General features: G+C 41.0%; 1 protein-coding gene across 1 annotated transcript; it reads right to left on the bottom strand.

The window, feature by feature from the left end:
- Positions 1 to 9,654: 9,654 nt before the first annotated feature.
- On the bottom strand, positions 9,655 to 18,543 carry ndufb8 (NADH:ubiquinone oxidoreductase subunit B8). Its single transcript, XM_003226545.4, has 5 exons — positions 18,387 to 18,543; positions 14,341 to 14,467; positions 13,217 to 13,316; positions 11,135 to 11,290; positions 9,655 to 10,400 (listed from the first exon to the last, which is right to left on the bottom strand). The coding sequence occupies exons 1-5, from the start codon at positions 18,481 to 18,483 to the stop codon at positions 10,308 to 10,310; spliced, it is 573 nt and encodes a 190-aa protein (XP_003226593.2). The 5' UTR covers positions 18,484 to 18,543; the 3' UTR covers positions 9,655 to 10,307.
- Positions 18,544 to 25,293: the final 6,750 nt, after the last annotated feature.

Raw genomic sequence — 25,293 nt, 5'->3', positions numbered from 1 at the left:
TTGAAATGAGGCAGATCACTATCTGATAGAGTTTACATTTGCTGGGACTCCTACAGTAAATCTGTCCCCAAAAAGGATTCTTGAATACTCAGGGGGATTTTTTAGCCATTAGCATTTGCAATTCTGTTAATGTCATGATTGATCCATGGAGGAGAGAGATGATCCGGGTAAATTCTTCTCCCAAGCATCCTTTACTTGGACGCAGAGCATGAATTCCATGGTTTTCTGATGAGCTCGAGGCAATGAAGTGGAGAAAGACTCAGGACAAACCCAACTGACCATGGATTAAGGCCCATTATTAAACCTACTTTCAGCAGTCATTTGCTGCTTTTGCTTCTTCTTTGATACCTATTACATCAACTCGATCTCATCCAGCACAGCTTGAACAGTTCTACATCTTATTTCAGACTTCTGAAGAGGACCCTTAGAAAAATGCTGATGAATTTGCTAAACATTTTGCAGAGAAAATTGCTCCGATTAATTCCAACTTAAACCTCACATTCAAAGTAGAATTTGGGAAAGTAAATGGGACATGTACTAGTCTGTCGAGTACTAGTACATGTCCCATTTCATGTTATTCAAGATTATATGGACTAGTTGCTTGAAGAGGGGAGACCAGGCACTTGTATGTTGGATTCATGTCTATGTTGGCTAAACAAAGCTGCCAAAGAATGTCTGGCCAATTTGGTGACGAAGGTTGTAAGTGCCTCGTTGAAAGAGGGCTATATTTCAACAGTTCTTACCCATTCACTGGGGTGGGCAGGTAGAAAGGGATTAGATGGGGATCACACTCCCCAGTCAGTGAATCAGTCAGTCACTGAGTGGCAAGATAGGAGGAAAGGGGATTGAACAAGAGACTTCATTTACCCAATCAATCAGTCACTCACTTGCTACAGGGGTGGGCAGGCAGGTGTGAGAGAAGAGGATCAGACAGTGGAACTGTGCTCCTCCTAACAGTCAATCACTTCTTTGCTCACTCACTGACTTATTGGTGCAGGCGGTGGGGAGGAATTCGATGGGAGACTGCACTCCCATTAGTCCATTACTAATTCGCTGGTTCATTTGGATAGGCAGGTGGTGGAGGAAGAGATTGGATGAGGGATCGCACTCGCTCTCTCACTAACACACTAGGGCAGGCAAAAAGGGGGGAACAAAAGCCCGATAATATATGGATCGCTAAACCTAACGGCGCTCCATGCAGTCATGCCGGCCACATGACCTTGGAGGTGTCTACCGACAACGCCGGCTCTTCGGCTTAGAAATGGAGATGAACACCAACCCCCAGAGTCGGTCACGACTGGACGTAATGTCAGGGGAAAACCTTTACCTTTACTTAAACCTAAGGGAGCCAGATGAGGGGAGAGGGATAACGAAACAGCCAGTGAAGCCTTTTCCTGCTACCTTGTCTGTCCTGCATGTGTATAGGGAGAATTAAAGCCTCCTCATTCAGTTTAGGTCACAAGATTTATAAACTGAGCTCCTTTGAGAATCAGTTCATTTTGGATCGAAACAGGTGTGATATTGGCAGGCTCAAACCAGGGCAGGACAATGCTTACTGTATGCAGTTTGGCCAAAATAGTCTTGATGCATGACCTATAATGGGAGTTGGACAATGTGAGTCCCTATTGGTTTGCTTGGATTTTTAGGCGCATTTGATACCATCAACCAGGAAATCTATCGAGGTTGTTTGGCTGATAATAAACCTGGGGACACCAAACTGCAGTAGTTCTGGTCTTTCTTGACAAAATATTATCAAAGGAGGGTCTGGGAGACTGTTTTACACCTTTTTAGCCATTAGGTTAATTCATTAGATAAAGAAGTATCATGAATAATATAAGAGTTTTACTGAATCAGCAAATCTGTTTTTCTAAAATATGAGGAAAATGAACAGGGCTGCTGGTAGTCCCCAAAGAGTTTCTGAAATTGTTGATGCATACCCACTTCATCACACTAGAGAAAAAATCCACTTAAAATCTGTTTTTGCCTCTTGCAGAATTCTGGGGTTTATAGTTTAAGGCCGTTAAAGGCTCCTCCTTAGTATTGGGTTCCAAGACAAAGTGGTACTTAATGATATCAACCACATTAGTATTGTTTTGGGTAGTGGAAACTACTTCTTGTGATAGTGAATTACACTACACAAATCTAGTCTAAATCTCAATGATATAGCGTCAGTGGACTACCCAGAGTTCTAGTATTAAGAGAAAACTATTTTCTTCATATCATGCATAATTTTATATCACTGTCATATCTCACTTCACCTGCCTTTCCTCTAAAATGATCAATCTGATTTTCTCTCTGAAGGTAATCACTCTGATTATTTTGATTTTCCTTCTCCACCGTCACAATATCTTTTTTGTTGCTGATTGTAATTATTTTGTGGCATGGAGCTAAATCCAGTGCCATAAATGCAGATAACCAGTGTTATCATTAGATTTAGAACATTAGGGTTCATGAAAGGGAAGCAAATGAAATCCCTGAAATCAACAAGCTCTTTTCATCCTAGAAAAATGCTGTGATGGTGACTGAATGCAGTGCTTGATTCTTCAATCTCACAGCATATCTCATCAGCCAAAAGCTGGTCCATGCTTCCCTGTTAAAATACTGGCAAGTTGATGTTGACTAAAATTGTTCTGGCCCGTTTTTTAAGATATTTGAGGACTGCAGGTACATGTTGATGTCTGGTGTTTATTTACTGAAATATTCAATCGCCCTTCCTTAGGGGCAAAAATGTGTGATACAACCATGGAGTGTCCTTTATTTCACATTAGAAGTATTATTATTATTATTATTATTATTATTATTATTATTATTATTATTATTATTATTTATACCCCGCTTTATTTCTCCTGCAAGAGACTCAAAGCAGCTTAACATAAAAGCATTAGCATAAAATTCAAAATATACAATGTGGTTGGACTGAAATGCCAAACATGCTCCAACATTAGTTAGGACTGTTGTGAACTAGAGTCCAACATCTGGAGGACCACTTGATTCCCATCTATCCTAGAGCAGGTCAGCAGTATTCCACCTACATAGATACATGCCTATAAATATATGACAAAGCTTCATGTCTTCAGTTAAAGTAGTTATGTTCTCAGAATACCACGCCACACTTATGGAAACACGGCAAAAAAGATGTATGCTTTCTTATAAAAACCTATTGCCACCTGATATTGAATCTTCTGGTGTCATGTAAGTTTTTTTTTAATGTCAGGAGCAACTTGAGAAACTGCAAGTTGCTTCTGGTGTGAGAGAATTGGCCATCTTCAAGGGATGCCCGGATGTTTTACCATCCTATGGGCGGCTTCTCTCATGTCCCCGCATGGGAAGCTGGAGTTGACAGACAGGAGCGCACTCCACTCCCCAGATTGGAACTGCTGACCTTTTGTTCAGCAGTCCTGCTGGCACAAGGATTTAACCCATTACACCACTGTGGGCTCTATGTAAGTTACAGACCTATAAGAATGAACTTATTAGGAATACAAATCAGTGCTTTTGTTTATTATTTGGATCACAAATCTATATTGTGTTATTAAATTGATAGAAATACATAGGTGTTTTCTGCCCTGCAGTAATTCTGGTTAATCTTGACTTATCACCTATTAGAACTTGGATTCACTCAGTTAAATAAACGAGATGGGATTTCTGGGGGAAGACAAGAGTGGTAACTCTGTATCAGTTAGTTCTCACACTCAAATGTTAGAAAACTACGAGTCTAAATTCATCACATAGCGGCAGCTGGGACATTTTCAAGTGGATCTAGTCTAAGTGCTAAAGTTGACGCAAAAACACCCCACTCACTTAACTGATCTATCCAAGGCAAAAACGCTCAGAAGTACTCCAATGAAATTACTGCAACTGGCAGTAACTTCTATGTCGGATGTGAGTAACCTAAATTTATTATCTGGAGATGGAATGCAACTAGATACAGACAGAGCCAAAAATCAAACAATGCTGACTTTAAATAAAAACTTTTAAAGAAATGCCAAGTCTAATATATTTTGTGGGGTAAACTGATTGTAATAGCTAATAGTAAACAAACTCATCAAAGGGCTAAAGTATTGTCTATCTTGGAAGCCAAAACAAAAGAAAGTTCCCAGGACAAAGATAACGGAAGTGAATATTTCAACTTGGAGAATGCCACTCATTCTCAGGGAAAATTAGTAGCTGAGCAACAACAAAAACAACTGAAGATGGATAGGGAGAGAGATAGAGTACTCTACTGCCATCTTGTGCTTAGCTGTAATAGCATTGTAACATAATTAGAAAAAGCTTTCTATTCCTGGTCTGAAAGTGTTATTTCCTGTTTAACTATGCAGTACAGTAGAGTCTCACTTATCCAAGCTAAACGGGCCGGCAGAATCTTGGATAAGCAAATATCTTGGATAATAAGGAGGGATTAAGGAAAAGCCTATTAAACATCAAATTAGGTTATGATTTTACAAATTAAGAACTAAAACATGTTATACAAGAAATTTGACAGAAAAAGTTCAATACGCAGTAACGTTATGTTGCAATTACTGTATTTACGAATTTAGCACCAAAATATCATGATATATTGAAAACACTGACTACAAAAATGCCTTGGATAATCAGAATCTTGGATAAGCAAGTCTTGGATAACTGAGACTCTACTGTACTTACTTTGAAAGTAGTTATACTCCAGAAACTTAAGTTTTTGTGGCTGCCACAAACTATGTTGAATTGGTTGAGACTCGATGTGATATTCATGGATGTACTAAACCCATACCTGTTGATAGACTCTATAAGCTAGCTGGCATTGCCCCGCTTGATGTGCGACAGGAAGTTGCTGCCAACTGCGAGAGAAATAAGGTTGAATACTGTGAAAGCCACCTACTGTATAGCTATCAGTTTCCTCTCAGTAGACTTAAATCAAGGAAATGTTTCATGAGAACTACCACCCCTTTTAATATTTCCTCCAACAACAGGAAGAATATCCCTGTGGGCAGCAAAATCAGGCAAGTCCAACTGGATGCCCCCCCCCCCCCAGGGTCTTCCTCCAGGGGCAAACCAAGAATGGGCAACTTGGAAGTCCCTAAACAGACTCAGAAGTGGTGTTGGGAGATCAAAGGACAACCTGGCAAAATGGCACTACCTAGAAGAATAGTCCACCTTGTGCGACTGTGGAGCAGAACAAACAACACAGCATCTGTATGCTTGCCCACAATGCCTTGCGTAATGCACAGAGGAAGAACTGTTTAAAACTACAGACAATGCCGTTGCTGTTACCTGTTTTTGGTCTAAAACTATTTAGCTGCTTGTGATCCATTTATTTTATCAGTTTTAAACTTATTTATTATGCAATGCTTTTGGCACGAAATAAACTGAAAAGCTATAGTAAAATGTGCTGTAGGATGTCCCACAAAAATAAAACTTTTGCAGTTTAACAAACTTTTTCTATGCTTTTATGATTAAATTAATCTTTCTCTCTCCTACCAGTGGAGATGGGCTCTTTCCCTAGACAAACAAATACATTTGGAGGCTCTCCATCTTTGGACAGCTGACTAATCCCTTCAGAAGGCAACCTCAATCAGCCAATCCACCAGGGGAAAGAGGGGTCACACGGGTGGGGCACCATCGAGGTGGTGTGGGGGAGGAGGAAGATCGGTCACTTGCTGCCCAGGGAGAAGCGCAACAGAGTTCTTGCGACCCTGGAGAGGAATAGGTGTGGTAGTCTCCAGGACAGACCCCCCGGTCTTAAGGTTCTGCTTTTGAATGCCAGATCCGTCAACGGTAAGACAGCTGTCATTCAGGATTTGATCCTGGATGAGGGGGCGGATCTGGCATGCATCACCGAGACGTGGTTGGACGAGCTGAGTGGCGTGAATCTCACCCAGCTGTGTCCACCGGGTTTCGGCGTGCATCAGCAGGCCAGGGCTGGGGGGCGGGGAGGAGGAGTCTCGGTGATCTTTCGGCAGTCCATCGCCCTGATCAGATGCACCGTTCCGCAATCTTCGAGGTTCGAGTGTGTCTTCTTGAAGGTGGGAGCCCGAGACAGCTTGGGGATTCTGCTGGTGTACCGTCCACCCCGCGACCCAGCAGTTTCTCTGTCTGAGCTAGCAGAAGTGGTCTCCAATTCGGCCCTGGTCTCCCAACAACTCATAGTTTTGGGAGACTTTAACATCCATGCCGAGACCACATTGACAGGTGTAGCTCAGGATTTCATGGTTGCCATGACGACCATGGGGCTGACTCAAGTTATATCTGGGCCCACACATCAGGCAGGACACACGCTGGACCTTGTCTTTATTGTGGACGGTGGGACAGTCAGAGTGGAAGAGCAAAACATCCTTCCATTGTCATGGTCTGACCATCATCTGATCTGTTTAAGTTTCGCCGTGTCTTCTAACCTCCGCAGGGGTGGTGGACCCACTAAGATGGTCCGCCCCAGGAGGCTGATGGATCTGGATGGACTTCTGAGGTCTCTTGGGGATCTTCCTGTTCTGGAGACTGGCGATCCTGTCGATGTCCTGGCTGATCGCTATAATAGTGAGCTGACAAGGGCACTTGACACGATCGCTCCCAAACGTCCCCTCTCGCTGCGTAGAGTCACGTCGACTCCTTGGTTCACTGAGGAGCTGGCTGTGATGAAGCGTGCGAGGAGGGGACTAGAGTGCATCTGGAGGAAATCTCAGGATGTGTCTGACCAAGCACGGGCTAAAGCCGCTATTAAGGCTTACTCCGTGGTTCTGCGAGCAGCCAGGAAAGCTTTCACGACTGCCCGCATAGCGTCTGCAGTCAACAGGCCATCGGAGTTGTTCCGAGTTGTTGGGGAGCTCCTGCGGCCTCCCGAAACCCAGGGGCTTCCTGATGACTTGGCAACTCGGTGCAGCGATTTTGCGCACCATTTTGCAGGCAAAGTTGCTCAGATACGCCGTGAGTTGGACTCCAGCTTAACTGTAGTTCCAGCTGAGGTAACCGAGGTACCTGTCTGTCCGATCTTGTGGGATTCTTTCCGGCTTGTTCTTCCTGATGACGTGGAGGGGATTCTTGGGTCTGTGAGGGCGAACACTTGCGCTCTGGATCCTTGTCCTTCTTGGCTGGTTAAGCTGGCCAAAGATGGGTTGTTGGATTGGTTTGTGGCTATTATAAATGCCTCCTTGGGTCAGGGGTCAGTTCCATCCTGCTTTAAGCAGGCAGTAGTAAAACCATTACTAAAAAAGACCTCTTTAGACCCATCTGTATGTAACAACTACAGACCAATTTCCAACCTCCCATTTTTGGGCAAGGTTCTGGAGTGGGTGGTTGCCACGCAGCTCCAGGAGTTCCTCGATGACACTGATTTTCTGGACCGCTCGCAGTCTGGCTTCAGGCCTGGACACAGCACCGAGACGGCTTTGGTCGCCTTGGTGGGTGACCTCCGCAGGGAACTGGAGTGTGACCCTGCTGGTTCTCTTGGACATCTCAGCGGCTTTCGATATCATCGACCATGGTATCCTTCTGGGGAGGCTCTCTGGGATGGGGCTCGGTGGCACGGTTCTGCTGTGGCTCCAGTCCTTCCTGGAGGGTCGTTCCCAGATGGTGAAGCTGGGGGACACCTGCTCGGACCCCTGGCCATTGACCTGTGGGGTCCCGCAAGGGTCTATTCTATCCCCCATGCTATTTAACATCTACATGAAACCGCTGGGAGAGGTCATCCCGAGTTTTGGAGGGTGTTGCCATCTCTACGCAGATGACACGCAAATCCACTACTCGTTCCCATCTGACTCCAAGGAAGCCCCTTGGATGCTGAACCAGTGCCTGGCCGCTGTGGCGGACTGGATGAGGAGGAACAAGCTGAGGATCAATCCTGACAAGACAGAGGCCCTCCTGGTCAGTCGCGCGTCGGATCGGGGTATTGGGTGGCAACCTGTGCTGGACGGGGTCGCACTCCCCCTGAAATCACAGGTCCGCAGTTTGGGGGTCCTCCTGGACTCAGCGCTGACGCTTGAGGCGCAGGTGTCGGCGGTGGCCGGGAGGGCCTTCGCACAACTCAAACTTGTGCGCCAACTGTGACCATACCTCGTGAAGTCTGACTTGACCACGGTGGTGCATGCCTTAGTTACCTCTAGACTGGACTACTGTAATGCGCTCTACGTGGGGCTTCCCTTGAAGACGGCCCAGAAATTACAATTGGTCCAGCGCTCGGCTGCCAGGTTAATTATGGGGGCGAGTTACAGGGAGAGATCTACTCCCCTGTTCAAGGAGCTCCACTGGCTGCCTTTTATTTTCCGGTCCCAATTCAAGGTGTATACCATCACATATAAAGCCCTAAACGGTTTGGGACCCACCTACCTTCGTGACCATATCTCCTACCACAAGCCTACACGATCCCTTCGCTCATCAGGGGAAGCTTTCCTGTCCCCACTCCCGATATCCCAGACCCGCCTTGTGGGAACAAGGGAGAGGGCCTTTTCTGCTGTGGCCCCCCGATTGTGGAATTCTCTGCCCGCAGAGATTAGGTAAGCCCCCACACTAGCAGCCTTCAAGAAAGACTTGAAAACATGGCTCTTTCGCTGCGCTTTTGGAGAGTAACCATTTTATATTTCTTTTCCGTTGCTCCCCCTAATAGCTATCCTCCAGAATACCCCACTCCCTTATGACCCTGTTCGCTGTGGTTTTTATTTTTATGTCTTTCTCACCCCGAGTTTTAACTTAATGTTCATGTGGTCTGCCCTTGTTTTTATTGTCTCCTTGTTTTATTTTGTAATGGATATTATTTACTGTATTGTTTATTGTATTGTGTTGTGCTGTTCTTTTATATGCTGTTTACATTGTATTGTTTTGGGCGTGGCCCCATGTAAGCCGCCCCGAGTCCCCATTGGGGAGATGGTGGCGGGGTATAAATAAAGTTTTTTTATTATTATTATTAATTAGGAAATGACATTTATACCCCAGGAACAAAAATCATGCTGCATAGTATAATTCAAAATAAGGACAATCTTAAAACCTAACAATTATGGACAGGCTGGAATTGGATTCAATTGGATTAACCCAAATTTTGGGTGAATTGAGACTGATGATAGAAGAATTAATCGCAGAAAACAAAGAAAACATATCTCCTTGGCAAAGTAGACTGAGGAGGCAAATCAGGCAAACCAGAACTTGGTGAGATAGGAATTCAGAAGCAGGCAGCAAGATTGGGGAAAAGCCTTTTGAAGGCTTCAAGTAAAGGCTTCAGTAAAGAGATTGATAAGATTTATCAACAGGTCTGACTTGAAATCAGACAGAAAAAATTGTATAGAAAAGCTATAGCTAACATTGTAAGTTGGTAAATTTGTGACTAGGCTTTTGAGGGAGACTGCTTGTGAAAACATCAATATATATCAAAGGGGAAGTGAAAGAGAAGAGGACCTTCTGGATGGACTGTTTCCTGATACAGATCCACCTTTAAGACTGGAGACAAGTATTTGGTAACAGCTAATAAAGACTCGTGAACTGAGATGGACAAATTGACTAGGCTGATAAAGAAGGAATATTTGTTTAACAGATATTTGGGGGTTATAGAATATGTTCCAACAATTATTTTACATGGGGGTTATTACTTATAGTATTTATGAGTTTATAGGAGGTTATTAAACATACAAATGTGACTATATAATATTTCTTACAGGGAGTGGACTAGTTAGTATTAGAAAACCAGCAGACAGAGAGTGAGAGGTCTGTAAACTAGTCTTTATTCATTAATCTTGTTTTAGTAAATGTGCAACTATGATGTTTGTTCACTTTTTTTAGTTTTAATATGTTTTTTTCCTTCTATCAATAAAATAAATGGTAAAAGAAAGTACTCCAGGGATATGTCACGACTAAACCTGTTGTCCTTCTTCACATATAATTCAGCAGTTAGCAAGAACCAACATTACTTGTTCATAAGAAATTTTCTGTTTATTTGCCCTTTTTGTACATTAGAAGCACCTAATATGTACCACACTCCATGTACTGATTTCATGAGCTGGGAGTTTTGCAGGAAATAAGGATCTAAATCCAATTGCTTGTCCCAGCTAGCACAAACCCAAAGAATCAATGTGCTTCACACAAATGCTGACTTACCAGTTAGAAGTTGATTCAGCAAATCTACTCCAGTTGGGACAAGCAAATGGATTTAGTCCCAAGCTGTTTGTAAAGAGCTTCCTTTTGAAGACTGTGAAGAGGGACAATTATTTCCACACTGCTTAAGGATACCAGAAATGTGAAAATCACCTCCCACAGATGTTACTACTCCCATCATTGGGACATTCAAAACAACAACAGTTATGCCAAGTAGTAGGTTCTGAAAATATAGATGAAAGGTGGCGCAGTTCCTGTTCTCAAATCTCATAGTGCTTCACTTCTGGTGGAGGTTGTTTGGGATCTCCACCTCGTTCCAGATAGAGGTCGTTATAGGGATATTGCTTTGGTCCCTACAGAGAAAAGGAGACATGAAACAACAAAAATGAACTAATAACGTAACTCATCTCAGAATGAAAGTCCAAACAGAATGAAAATCCAAACAAGTCCCTTCCCCAATACAGCCCCATTTAAAAACTGAATGTGTCCCAGAGTGCCATTTGTATAGGCCAGGCTCATTATTCGTGGGGTTTTTTTTGTACATACAGAAGATTATTGCTTGTTTTAAGACTAGATGGGGGGAAGTGAGTGTCCCATTTTTAACGAATACAGTTGGGCAACCTTACACATTTTCCCAGCTGCTCAGTCTTCAGGTTGCTATCCTCATGCTGTTATTAGAAGAACAGGGACAGCAATATTTATTAGAATAACTGAGGAAAGAAAAATAAACCAGCTTTGTATTTTGCTGAATGGCCAATACAGTGACCACTCCATATGTTTTTTTGGGGGAAGAAAAAGACTTTAACCTCATCTTGCCTGCCCGTGATCCCATGGCAGCCAAGCTAGTTGTTTTAAGTTGTTTCTTAAGTTATATCAGGATTGTTTATTGGGATGGAGCAGAAAGAGAAAATTCCAGTCCACCAACAGCAATTTGTGATTCCTGAACCTGAAAACCACTGCATTAAGACCTCAAAGTTGAATTTAGGATAGGATAAATATAATATTTTGATTTCCAGAATTACACAAATGCTTGAGACTAGAAAGACAGCAATAGAAATCCCTGAACAAATGCCAACTCAGAACTCACCACAGGACGGTAGGAGGGATACATTTCGCCCAGGACAAACATGACAAGCATGAAGCCAATAAAACTAAAGAGGGAAATACGCATTGTACGCCAGGATATTGGTGTGGGAGATGTGTCAACCCGTGTCCGAAGAAACATATCAAAATCCCAGTGCATCTGATTGAAAGAACACAGGGAGAGATACTGTTACACACTGATCATAGTTGCGACTTCTCTTGAGGTCATAAATATGAGAGAATACTGGAAAGTATACATCTAGCAACTAATACTACATACTAAGTGGTAATTATCAACAACAAAAAAGCCAATTAAAACAATGAAGATAGGCTTGATATACATTAACAGAAAAAATAATCACATACCTGCAAATGTTACATACACAGTGAGCAATGAAAAGATGGAATCTTTAGTTGTACTACAGACCCCCAATTAATAAGATTTGTAAGCTGCCCGAGTCCCTTCGGGGAAATGGTGGCAGAATATAAATAAAGATGATGATGATGATTATTATTATTATTATATACCAGGCAAAGTGAGATTTGTTTGGCTAAAATGTCTATGTATAGACTTCAAATACAGCACAACCCCCACATCCATGGAGGACACGTTCCTGATTTACTGTGGAAATGTGCAACCACACATAAATAGCAAACCTAATTGAAATGAATAACTTCCAGCAGAAGAGGACCTAGCAATTACCTAGAGACAACATTTCTTTAGCATCCTCCTACATGGCCTAGAAAATACATATTACGAAAATATATGTCCATGATTGTTCCTTCAGCCATAGGAATAGAAAGAAGTTTGTTTCCTTTCATTAAAGGAGCCACAGATCCCAAACTACTGAATTCCATGTTGTGTGCCAAATGAGTACAATACACATATCCATGAATATTAGTTCCAATCTTACAATGCATTTGTTCACATAATTTTTTCCTGATTTGCATTTGAAAGGTATAGTTTCAGTGGGGCCAAGCTAAATGTCTCCCACAGTCCCTATTATACTCAATTGGAAGCATATTTCAATGTTTCAGATGGATGCATTAGGTATCAGAACTAATGATAATATAATTCTGTTTCTGCATACGTTGACCGAAGTTCTATTACCAATAAAACACATGTTGTAACAGGTAAAAATGAAAAAAACCCTTTGTTTTGAAGCTTAATGAAGTTTGTTCTGAAATTATTTTCAAGTTTATTTAATGTGAGTAAGGATTAGCAAGCATATGTTATTTTGAGTGATTTACTAAATTTAAATTTTTTTTTTTTTACTAAAAAAAGGACTTAGGACAAGTAATGCTATTTCTGTCCAGATTATATTTATGTAATTCTTTGTGTTATTGTGTAAAACATCATAAATATTAGTGCTATCATTAAAAATACATGCTGTTATGGATTTTAATTTTATGCCAGTATAGCGCATGATTGCAAGGGACCACAGTTCAAATCTTTACTGAGTCACAGAAACCCATATGACCTTGGCTATGTAACACTCTCTTGACCTTAGAACAGTGTTTCTCAACCTGTGGGTCCCCAGATGTTTTGGCCTTCAACTCTCAAAATCCTAATAGCTGGTAAACTGGCTGGGATTTCTAGGAGTTGTAGGCCAAAACACCTGGGGACTCACTGGTTGAGAACCACTGCCTTAGAGGAAGGCAGCAGTAAACATCAGCTAAATAAATTTTGCAAGAAAACCCTTTAAGAGACATGCCATAAGCCAGTGTTGTCTTGAAGCACATGATAGTGCACACAAAAACAGTAATCTGAAAACCAGGCACTTGGAAGGATAGCAGCTATTTGGAATACCAACAATTCAACAGTTGCCAAATGGACGTGATGTTTTGAATGTCAGTGGAGTGTGACAAATATACTGAGGAACAAAGCATGAAGTATGGTTGCTGGGTCTACAGAATGATTTGAGTTTTGTACCATCAATTCTGTAATTCGGCAAAACACCATAATCCAAACCGATTCAAACACACCGTGACACTAGGTTAGCCACATGTTATCATTTTTGTAGCATGTGCAACAGGACTCCAAACTGAAATAGCTGAAACCCAGAGCAAAATCCAACATCCTTACTGTCTCTCCATGGTTACGCCTCAGGTCAGAATGATCCCACTCATACCATGGATCTCTCTCTTGCTGGGATCGGTCAGGAAGTTTCGGATAATCACCATAACTATGGGAAATATAAGAAGTTCACCATGAAACTTTTGTACAAGAGCAAGATGAAGTAAATACCGGAGAATACCCAACTGGAATAATTTATAGTCTCAAGGATCTGGTATAATATTTCATTTACAGAATGGAAACAATGATTCACTTCTTAGCACAGATAGTTTACTTGTTTCCATCCCCCCCCCTCTGAAGTCTGCAAGTTCTACAAGTCAGAATACACTTTACTATTCCTGTTCAAATCACATTATACTGCTTGGTGAAAGCAAAGCCAATTTACAGTTGCCTATTTCAAATTCACTGGGTAAAAGGCATCCTAACCATAACACAGAGATCTTATGTTTCTTTCTACATGCCACATAGCAGTTCTTATGCAATGCTGTACCTCATTCTTGCCTTTGTTTCTAATAAAACTACTAGTAGCAGAAACATGGATTCATCAGATAGTGTCAATTTTAATAAATGTGATTTAAAGTATATTAGAATAATTACTAAGCAACATCTGGTTAAGAGCTAAATCTGGTTAAGGCTGCCTTTACTGTGAGATCCTGGGCCCTTGACCTGATCTGAAAAAGGAGAAATTAATGGAAATCATTAAAGAGTTCATTGTTAATATGAGTTAGAAAAATCTCATTCTATTAAAGTAGTGTTGGAAGGGAAACATTTTAAACAATAATGTTATTTTAATTTCACATTTAAATTCATTCTGCACTACTATATTAAAATCCTTAGACAAAAGATTCCGCCCAGGATTTTATTTACTATGTATTCTTAAAAGGAGAGAAAAAAATATTTGTTTGTTACATGCTCCAATGTTTTATCCTTGACTTATCCATGGGGCATAGCAAAATCCATAATTATGGCCTCAGAACCTTTCCTCGACTTATGTACATTAGGTCAACTCATGCATGAGTTTATACAATAAGCATTCTTGTTTCTAAAACTATGCCTTGAGGGGTAAGTAACATTCAAAAGCCCATCTGGTTCACACCGTTTTCCCGTTTCTCAGAAACAAAAATAGAACTCACCCAAAGCCCTCATCTGGATATGGCTCATAGTCTTCCACCCTCATGTTGTATTTTCGTGCAGCAGCTGCCCTTTCCTCTGGAGTCTTGGGATAAGGCCCAGGAAGCATGTCTTTGGACAAGTCTGAAGCTGCAGATAGAAACAACATTTATTTATTTATGTTATTTCATAGAATCATAGAATCATAGAGTTGGAAGAGACCTCATGGGCAATCCAGTCCAACCTCCCATCAAGAAGCAGGAAAATTGCATTCAAAGCATCCCTCATTTTCTCCTAAGACTAGGCCTAAATTGGTGAAAAGATCCTTTCACAATGGCCAGATGATATGCAAGACAGTTCAAAAAAAGAGGTCTTGGGAAGGACAACAGTGCAGCCTAAGCTCTCAAGCCACCATGGAGAAGGCCCCCTGTCAAGTACAAGGAGAATACAGAAGAGACATGGTTTTATTATAAAGATTACTGACTGAGGGAACAATACAGGGATGGGTGGGACAGGGATGGACATATTTTTGTACAGTATCTGTGAGACCAGTACCTCTAGGAATTTTCTAGGTTCTCCAGGGTGCACCTATGGAAATATTTAGCATAAATTATTCATAGCAATAGGATATACCGTAGATTCTCACTTATCCAACATAAACAGGCCGGCAGAATGTTGGATAAGTGAATATGTTGGATAATAAGGAGGGATTAAGGAAAGCCTATTAAACATCAAATTACATTATGATTTTACAAATTAAGCACCAAAACATCATGTTTTACAATAAATTTGACAGAAAAAGCAGTTCAATACACAGCAATGTTATGTAGTAATTACTGTATTTATGAATTTAGCACCAAAACATCACAATGTATTGAAAAGATTGACTACAAAACACTGAATACTAAAAGGCAGACTGTGTTGGATAATCCAGAATGTTGGATAAGTGAGACTCTACTGTACTATTATCCATGGTTCCTGGCTTCCACAGTATGTTCAGGAAGACAGAAGTCATATTGTATTGCAACTTTTGAGCTCACCACTTCAGAAATAATAGTTCAACAGTGCACTAAACATAGAGACAAACTTGTTATCACACTTAAAACAAGGTTGTCATCTGAGGCATTTTTTCTTTTACTGTCATTTAGCACCATTTCACATTTTGCTAGCTGTACCTAGCTTTTCATCAATGACCTTGGTGGTAACTAAAGTTATACAGCAAGTATATACAATATACACATGGATTATTTAGATTGTTATTGTCTCACTTTTAACTTTTTAAATTTTGTTTTATTATAAGGAAGTCATATTTATCCTTGTTTTACTCAAATGAGGGGGAAATGCCTTCTATGAGCTGTCATGTCCTCCTGGTCAGTATGGATGCCATGCATTTTGAGTTTAGAGACAAGGCTTGTGGAGATGACACCTGGCTTCAAAATGTCCCTTTAACCTTTCCCCAAATCCAGAGCCTTCAGTGCTGTGAGGTTGCAATTCCAATTATCCCCAATCTGCATGGTGGATAATCAAGAGAGATGGGAGTTGTCATTCAATAACATCTGGAGGCCTGAACTGGGTAAAAACCTATGTAAGAAAATATAGCTATGCATGGATTCTCCATGCATAGATTCAACCATGAAAGTAACTATTAGGCTGATGTGTCCCTTGGTGAAAATGAGCTTGACACCTCTGATCTAGAAGAACGGCAGGGAAGGCTGCAGCACAGCTCCACCCTCCATTCAAATCATTTCAATCAGAAATCCTCACAGACAGCACAAATCTGGAGGCATATCAATCTCTCTTGCAAGACTGAGGTTAAATCGCCCTATTTTTATAGCCATCTCAAGCATCATCTACACTGCCGTATAATGCAGTTTCATTACACTGAACCGTACTGTCAGTGCTGTCATACAGTCCAGTTCAATGCAAATTAAACTGCATTACATGCAGTTCCTAAGTTACAAACAAGATAGGTACTGTAAGTTTGTTCTTAAGTTGAATTGTATGTAAATCTGAACAGATACATTTTAAATGCAACTCCAGCCACACACACAGATAGCATTTGGATATCACAGGGAGGGCTAACATCCCTGTGGTGTTTGTTTTGCTGTCTATGCTACTGGGTTGTTGTATGTTTTCCAGGCTGTCTGGCCATGTTCTAGAAGTATTCTCTCCTGACGTTTCGCCCACATCTATGGCAGGCATCCTCAGAGGTTGTGAGGTATGCTACTGTTCAGAAGATTCCACCTCCCTGTGATGGTTGGATTTTGAAAAATGTGGCTTGTTGTGGAAACAAGGATTGGTGATAAAGGATTATCTGTGCCACTGTAGCACAGCGGTTTAAATTGCTAGCTGTAGGAAATTTGTTGACTGGAGGGTTGGCAGTTCAAAGCCGTGAGTTGGGGTGAGCTCCTGGCTGTCAGCCCTAACTTCTGCCAACTTAGCAGTTCGAAAGCATGCAATGTGAGTTAGTCAATATGTACCGCCTCGGCGGGAAGGTAAATGGGCGCCCCATGAAGATATGCAAAACATGCCGGCAACAGATTGGAGATATCTATGGAAAATAGGCTCATAGGCATGGAGAAATGGAACATGGCTGGAAATTGATATAAAGCCATACAGTCAATGTGAGCGAGCCACTGCAGTTGGGATGTGGATCAGAGTTATGTAATGGTATCATGTGAATAAGATCACGGATGAAGTCATGACCTCCCAAGGAACAAGGGTGGACCTCTCTAGAAAAGATGACTTGGAATGGGATGTCACCAAGGAACACAGACCTGGCCTTTCCTGGAGCAGGGGCTTGACCTCTCCAAGATAAAGGGTTTGACCTCTTGGCCTGGGCCTTGACCCCCTTAGGGAAAGAGGCTTGATTTCTCTTGCAAGGAGTTATGTCCTCTAGAAGCAAGGACTTGACCCTTGCCGGAACAAGGACTTGATCTCTCTAGGATCAGGGATGTGATCCAAGTGAGGTCAAGCCCTTCCGTGCAAATGGAGACCTCTCTAAGAGCAAGGATTTGAGGGATAAGATGGCTGGATGGCGATCTGTCGGGGGTGCTTTGAATGTGATTTCCTGCTTCTTGGCAGGGGGTCAACTGGATGGTCCATGAGGTCTCTTCCAACTCTATTATTCTATGATTCTATGAGCATTGGCTTTAGAAGCCGGAGATGAAAAAGACCTTTACCTCTGCCTGTGTATGGTGTGGTGTGTGTGGGCTGTGTGGTGGTGGTTGGAGTATAGGAATGGATGTGTTGTTTTGTGATCCGTGCAGGAGAAGGCATGTACAATATAGTCTCACTTATCCAACATAAAACGGGCCAGTAGAACGTTGGATAAGCGAATATGTTGGAAAATAAGGAGGGATTAAGTAAAAGCCTATTAAACATCAAATTAGGTTATGATTTTACAAATTAAGCACCAAAACATCAAGTTATACAACACATTTGACAGAAAATGTAGTTCAATAAGCAGTAATGCTATGTAGTAATTACTGTACAGTATTTACGACTTTAGCACCAAAATATCACAATGTTTTGAAATCATTGACTACAAAAATGCATTGGATAATCCAGAATGTTGGATAAGTGAGACCCTACTATAATTTCATTGTGAAATAGCACAAAATGACAAATAAAGCTATTCTAGTCTGTTCAGTGAATACCCCTTTTCCCCCTGATAAATCTTCCAGGACTGAAATTCCCACACTTCCTGATGTCTCACCCCCATTCTTAACCATGAGTCGTTTGTAAGTCGGATGTTTGTAACTCAGGCTGCCTGTAATGCAGTTTCGCTACACTGAACTGGCCTATATCACTCCACGCTGCCATATATTATTGCATTATAAGACTGCGAGGATGCCCCCCCCCCTTTCCATGCTTCGTCCCCATCACTCTCCTGCTCTAATCTTACAATTCTGGTGGAGGAAAAGGCCCAGAAGGGCGGGGCTGGGAAACTTCAGGGCAGCTCAATGTTATTCCTAAGTAGTGTCCTTCAGTGCTGCCAAGGTGACTTCGCTTGAGAGCGGCCCCGAGAGGACAGACCCGCACGCGCCGGCTGCCACTACTCACGGACCGGCACGAGCGCCGAGCGGGGCCGCCGCCTTCCATCTCCAGCTGCTTCGCGGCAGAGCCGAAGGCCGCAGCGCCCCACGAAACGCCGCCAGCGCCATGGCGCCTACTTCCGCCAACAGCACCGCTCCTCGGCCGGAAGTGGAGGAGGGGGAGGAGCCTGCGCGCGACACAGGCGCAGACGGAAGGAGAGGTTCTTTCAGAAAACACCGATGTCCAATGATGCTGACAGGACTAGCTAGACGTAGAACTGGAAGGATCTACTCGCCCCTTCGCAGTACGGTAGAAATAAAAGGACAAAATAGATACTTTGCTGTATACATGAATCCCCAGTGATATTTTCATCACATCACTTTTATCTTAATGTGTTGTCGAAGGCTTGCATGGCCGGAATCACTAGGTTGCTTTGATTTTTCCGAGCTGTATAGCCGTGTTCCAAAACCATTCTCTCCTGACGTTTCGCCCACATCTATGGCAGACATCCTCACAGGTTGTGAGGTCTGTTGGAAACTAGGCAAGTGGGGTTTATATATCTGTGGAATATTGTCCAGGGTGGGAGAAAGAACTCGTGTCTGTTTGAGGCAAGTGTGAATGTGGCAATTGGCCACCTTGATTAGCACTGAATAGCTTTGCAGCTTCAAGGTCTGGGAGCCTTCTCCCTAGGAGCCTCCGATGGCCTAGGGCAGGGGTCCTCAAACTTTTAAATCCTTCAGACTGTTGAGGGGCTGAATTATCATTTGGGAAAAAAAACCCGAACAAATTCCTATGCACACTGCACATATCTTATTTGCAGTGCAAAACAACAACAATAACAATGAAAGAACAATACAATATTTAAAAATGAAAATAATTTTAACCAACATAAACCTATCAGGATTTCAATAGGAAGTGTGGGCCTGCTTCTGGCCAATGAGATAGTCAGGTTAATTAGGATTGTTGTTGTTGTGTGTCTTCAAGTCATTTCAGACTTTGGGCGAGCTTAAGTCCAAAATTATTTATTTATTCATTTACTACATTTATTTACTACATTTAAATCCCACCCTAATCACCCCGAAGGGAACTCAGAGTAGCTGTATGTACATACAGTATATTATATTATTAGCATAGCACAATATTAGCATTACATATTACTATGTTGAACTATATCACTATACTGTAATATTATATGTAATATATAACACATAACGAATATTATATGGTATTATTATTAGTATTATATTGTATAAAATGATATTATTATCAACATCATATGTATATACAATATATTATATTATTAAAACGGATATAAAAATATTATATTATAAATGAGGGCGGGGGCCAGATAAATGACCTTGGAGGGCCACATCCGGCCCCCAGGCCTTAGTTTGGGGACCCCTGGCCTAGGGGATAAAAGCCTTGTGACTTGAAGGTTGGGTTGCTGACCTGAAGGCTACCAGGTTCGAATCCCACCCAGGGATTGCGCGGATGAGCTCCCTCTATCAGCTCCAGCTCCATGCGGGGACATGAGAGAAGCCTCCCACAAGGATGGTAAAACATCAAAACATCCGGGCGTCCCCTGGGCAACGTCCTTGCAGACGGTCAATTCTCTCACTCCAGAAGCAACTCTGGTTGCTCCTGACACGAAAAAAAAAGCTTTCTCCCTGGGGGAATCCTTTGTTAGGAGGTGTTAGCTGGCCCTGATTGTTTCCTGCCTGGAATGTATTTATTTATTTATTTTACTATATTTATACCCCGCTCTTCTCAACCCCGAAGGGGACTCAGAGCGTCTTACAGATTATGGCAAAATTCAATGCCGCATTATACAACAAATAATAAATATAACATATCAAATTATAAAACAATTAAAACATATAAATTCATTAAAACAGACTAAACCAAAGTTTTAAAGGAGCAGATGTTCCATCAGGGGAGGAATGAGACAAAACTGGGGTCGCAGTGCCAGCATTCACTCAAGAGGGCCCAGGTACATCAAGGACATTGGCTAGAAGAAACAAACGCTGGCTTCCAACTGACAAAGGACCCTTGTCACACCGTGGACTCTCCACAGATATATATTTTTACCTTCCTTGCCTAGTTTATCCATGCCTCACAACCTCTGAGGATGCCTGCCATAGATGTGGGCGAAACTACAGGAGATAATACTTCTGGAACATGGCCACACAGCCCGAAAGACATAAAGATCCATCCAGAGGAAACGTGTTCTTAGCATGCATCAAGGGAACCACTGACTGCATAGGGAAGCTGATGAAGAAACACAACCTACAAACTATCAGACTCACTAAGAAAATCCAACAAATGCTATGTTCAGCAAAAGACAAGAGGTATCCTCTCACCTCTGCAGGAGTCTACTGTATACCATGCAGCTGTGGACAAGTCTACATAGGGACCACCAAACACAGCATTGCCCAAACACAAACAAAGGAACATGAAAGGCAGTGCAGGATAACGCAACCAGAGAAGTCAGCCACAGCAAATCACTTGATGGACCAACCTGGACACAGCATATTACAGTAGAGTCTCACTTATCCAAGCTTCGCTTATCCAAGCCTCTGGATTATCCAAGCCATTTTTGTAGTCAATGTTTTCAATATATCGTGATATTTTGGTGCTAAATTCGTAAATACAGTAATTACAACATAACATTCCTGCGTATTGAACTACTTTTTCTGTCAAGTTTGTTGTATAACATGATGTTTTGGTGCTTAATTTGTAAAATCATAACCTAATTTGATGTTTAATAGGCTTTTCCTTAATCCCTCCTTATTATCCAAGATATTCGCTTATCCAAGGTTTTGCCGGCCCATTTAGCTTGGATAATTGAGACTCTACTGTATTTGAGAACACAGAAATGCTCGACCACTCTAACAACCACCATGTCAGACTACACAGAGAAGCCATTTAAATCCACAAGCATGTGGACAACTTCAACAGAAAGGAGGAAACAATGAAAATCTGGCTACTAGTATTTAAAAAAAACCCTCTAAAATCAGGACAGTAAATAAAGAACAACCCTCTGAAAACAGGGGGATTCCAGACAAGAAACAATCCGGGTCAACAAAGGATTCCCCCAGGCAAGAATCCCCAGGCAGGTGTTTTATTGTAAGCCGCCCTGAGTCCCCTGTTGGGTGAGAAGGGCAGGATCTAAATATTGTAATAAATAATAAGAAGCAGCCATGCTAATCAAGCTGGCCAATTGCAACATTCACACTTGCCTCAAACAGACAAGAGTTCTCTCTTCAACTCTGGACTTTCCACAGATATATAAGCCCCTCTCGCCTAGTTTCCAACAACCTCACAACTTCTGAGGATGCCTGCCATAGATGTGGGCGAAACATCAGGAGAGAATGCTTCTGGAACATGGCCATACAGCCCAGAAAACCCACAGCAACCCAGTGATTCCAACCATGAAAGCCTTCGACAACACATTTTTATCTTATTTTTTGCTATCATTTTATTCACTGCTAGCGTTGCCAGGGTGTTGGGGGAAACTACTGCTTTCGTCCCTTCTTTTTCTTTCTTTCCTCCCTTCATATCTTTCTCCTTTCCTTTCTCTTCCTTCCTCTCTCCACTTTTTCTTTCTTCCATTCTTCCCTTCCTTCTTCATTCCCTTCTTTTGCCCTTTCCCTTCCCTTCTCTTTCTCTCTTCTCCAGTTCTGAGCTCCCTTCTACACTATCATCTAATCCAGACAATCCACATGAGTCTATGCTGCCATATAACCCAGTTCAAAGCAGATAATCTGGATTTTATATTATTATTATTATTATTAAAATCCCAAAGTACGCTCCAAAAATGAAGCTGGGTCCTCAGTAGGTTCATGCCAAGTTTCATATTACATTGTTTGGGCACCCATTTTCAGTCCTTTGAGTATAAACTCATGATAATGCATGAGTAGCCTTTTGCTTAAATTAATACTCCTGATCAGGGACATGAATGGTAGTTTCTCCCAGTTTGTCCTCCCAGTTTGCCCTATCACAGTTTCCTCTAATTTTTTAAACCACTTTCAGCAGCTGGGAAAATGGAATATGACTGTGAAAACAGAAAAAATAGTTCTAAACATGTATGTAAGTCAGATTGTGAAATTATGTTTGCCAATTTATGCTCAGAAGCAAGTGGCTACTTCAGGCCAAATTTTTATTATTCAGCCAACAGTGTTGGTGTTATAAAATAATATCATAGAAAATTCAGGGTTTATAATGGTTGGATGCAATTTAAGTTATTTTGGGGTTGATTCTACCAGAACTGTATATAATAATATGATAACACAAAACCCAGTTTTAAATAAAACATATTGTATATTTGCTATTTTTGTGGCCAGGAACAAATGCTGGTTTGAGTTATCTCTCTCTGCCTCTCCCTCCACTCCTATTGTCATGGCAGCAGCCCCATCCACCTTTTGCTAAAATAAATTTGATTTAATCAGCTAGTGTTATAATAATATTGACTTAAAATCCTGAAAAGAGCCATTGATGTTATCTTTCACTCCAAGTGGCATATTCTAGCAGCATTAATGAGAATTTACAGGGTAGCATTTTATTGGACAGAAGGATCAATTCCAAATAAGATCCATTTTGCATCTCACCTCATTATGCAAATGGCTTTTTTTTGGAATGGTATCAATATTATTAAAGTTAATATCCAAATCTAATTATCCTGTCTTGGTAGAGGCTAGGGAAATATAAACAGCTAAAGCAATAGGCTTATTTTCATATTTATTTCTTTTTCTTAGCACAGTTGATAGATTTCTTAGATAAAATCAATATTAACATTAATGAATTCTGCATTTTATTTATCATCTAAACACAGAAATAGTGGTTCTCATTTTTTTGGCCTGTTATTCACATTAGGCATAATGGGAAATATCTCTGTGACGATCTCTGTTATAAACTCAGCTTCTCTACCTATTATTAATCATCATAACCATTTGCTGTAATATCAACATTAGTTATAAGCACACTAGCAAGATTACATAGAATAGTTGGGTATATAACAGCCAACCACACACCTCAGACCATCCAAGACAATCAACTTGTTTTCATTGTAATAATAACTTTAAATAACAATACCAAAATACATGTGGCATTAGAGATTGGTCAGAGAAAGATTATGGTCTAATAAACATATCAAACACCCCCAGACCCTATTCCTGCCTCTGAAAACAGCGTAGCATTAAAACAGCAGAAAACTTAGTGTGTTTATTTTAATATAGAACCTGCTGGAGAGCCTTACCCCAACAAAACCCCATTATATTAGGTAAAGATTCCCCCCTCCATTAAGTCCATTATCCGTCGATGGTGGAAATGCAAAAGAATTAAAGAATATTGGAACAGTATACATAAAGCGACACAAAAATAATAGGGAAAAACCTCTATTTGCTGCCTGAAATATACCTTCTGGGAATATCTAACACAAAGCTGAGTAAAAATCAAGATAAAATACTTTTCCTAATAGGGACTGCAGCGAGACTCGTTCTGGCAAGAGTCTGGAAACAAACAAAAAAAATCCCACTATAGAAGACTAGATATTAAAAGTTTTTTGATATAATTCAAATGCACAACCTAACACAAAAATTAAATAATAAAAAGGAAAAAACAGACTGGTCAGGTTTTAAAGACTTGATTCGAAAAGAAGGATATACATTAATAATAGACATATCCAACATATGAAAAACTTTCATGACATCAAGACGGCAAGACCGGAAAAGATAAAAGACAAAGAAAATATGACGAACGGTAGACCCCCAGAAGACAATGGGAAGTCACTTTTTTCTTTTTCTTTTTTTCTTTCTCTTCTTTTACTTATTCAAACTCCTCGTTTTCATCTTATACCTTAATTTCTCCAAACTTTCACCAATGTTTTCCTTGCTTTCACTGTATATATTATCTATAACACAATAAAAATCACTTTAAAAAAGGAAATTCAAGGCAACTACAAACTAACATCTATTGAACAAAATTCTAAAGCACATTATTAAGCTGCCAGAATATGAGCATTTGCACAGTAATGCATTGATTGTGGGATTCAGCATGCGTTTGTCAGGAATGAGGTATGCCAAATCCACCCTATCACCTATTTTGACTGAGTTACCATCAGAAATCACATAGGAATATTGTGAATATAGCCAGTCTCCTTACACAATACATCATTCCACAAATATTAGCTCCCCCTCGTGGTTATTTATTCACTCGTTGCTCTATAGCAGACTGTTTTAAGCTTTGATTAATGGAATCAGGCACCTTTGCCACCTGAATCCCTTTTTTGGCTTGTCCCCAAATTATCACATTCAGATGGATTTGTGGTATTGAGGAAGAATTATGTGGGGTTTTACAAGATACGTTCAATTTTGGAGGGTAAGTGAATCCCAGAAACTTGGGAAAATGCTACAATACCGTGTTTCCCCGAAAATAAGACTGTCTTATATTATTTTTTACTCCCAAAGATGCGCTAGGTCTTATTTTCAGGGGATGTCTTATTTTTCCATGAAGAAGTCACAGTTGAACAAAACAATGAACATTTATTCTGTACTGTACAGTAGTCATCACAAACCAACATAACCAAACCAGACAAACTGTGACTTCTGTCAAGAATTTCTTGTTACTACCATTATTTCCATATACAACTGGTATGTACATTTACCAATCCTGCATGCTATGGTGTTTTGTTTGGTGGGCGCCGGGCATGCTTCCAAACAAAACTTTGCTAGGTCTTACTTTCAGGGGAGGCCTTATATTTAGCATTTCATCAAAACCTACTAGGTCTTATTTTTTGGGGATGTCTTATTTTAGAGGAAACAGGGTAATTCCAATTCTGTTATCAAGCCCACAAGAATGAACTTTGCCTTTCCAGAAGAACTGTAATGTTCAGCACCATCTAGGAATTTTCATTACCCATGACCCAAGGTGTTCCACTCAGA

This window comes from Anolis carolinensis, chromosome 3 (genome assembly GCF_035594765.1).
Source record: "Anolis carolinensis isolate JA03-04 chromosome 3, rAnoCar3.1.pri, whole genome shotgun sequence".
Classification (NCBI taxonomy): Eukaryota; Metazoa; Chordata; class Lepidosauria; order Squamata; family Dactyloidae; genus Anolis; species Anolis carolinensis.
The sequence above is the reverse complement of the archived record's forward strand: the minus strand, read 5'-3'. Positions and strand labels throughout refer to the sequence as shown.

Excerpts from the sequence above, each read along its gene's own strand:
- ndufb8 (XM_003226545.4), bottom strand. The coding sequence starts at position 18,483 with ATGGCGCTGGCGGCGTTTCGTGGGGCGCTGCGGCCTTCGGCTCTGCCG. Across the intron at positions 14,468-18,386 it reads CCCGCTCGGCGCTCGTGCCG|CTTCAGACTTGTCCAAAGAC; the intron begins GTCCGTGAGTAG and ends TTCTATCTGCAG. Across the intron at positions 11,291-13,216 it reads GGCGTAACCATGGAGAGACA|ATGCACTGGGATTTTGATAT; the intron begins GTAAGGATGTTG and ends TCTTTCAATCAG.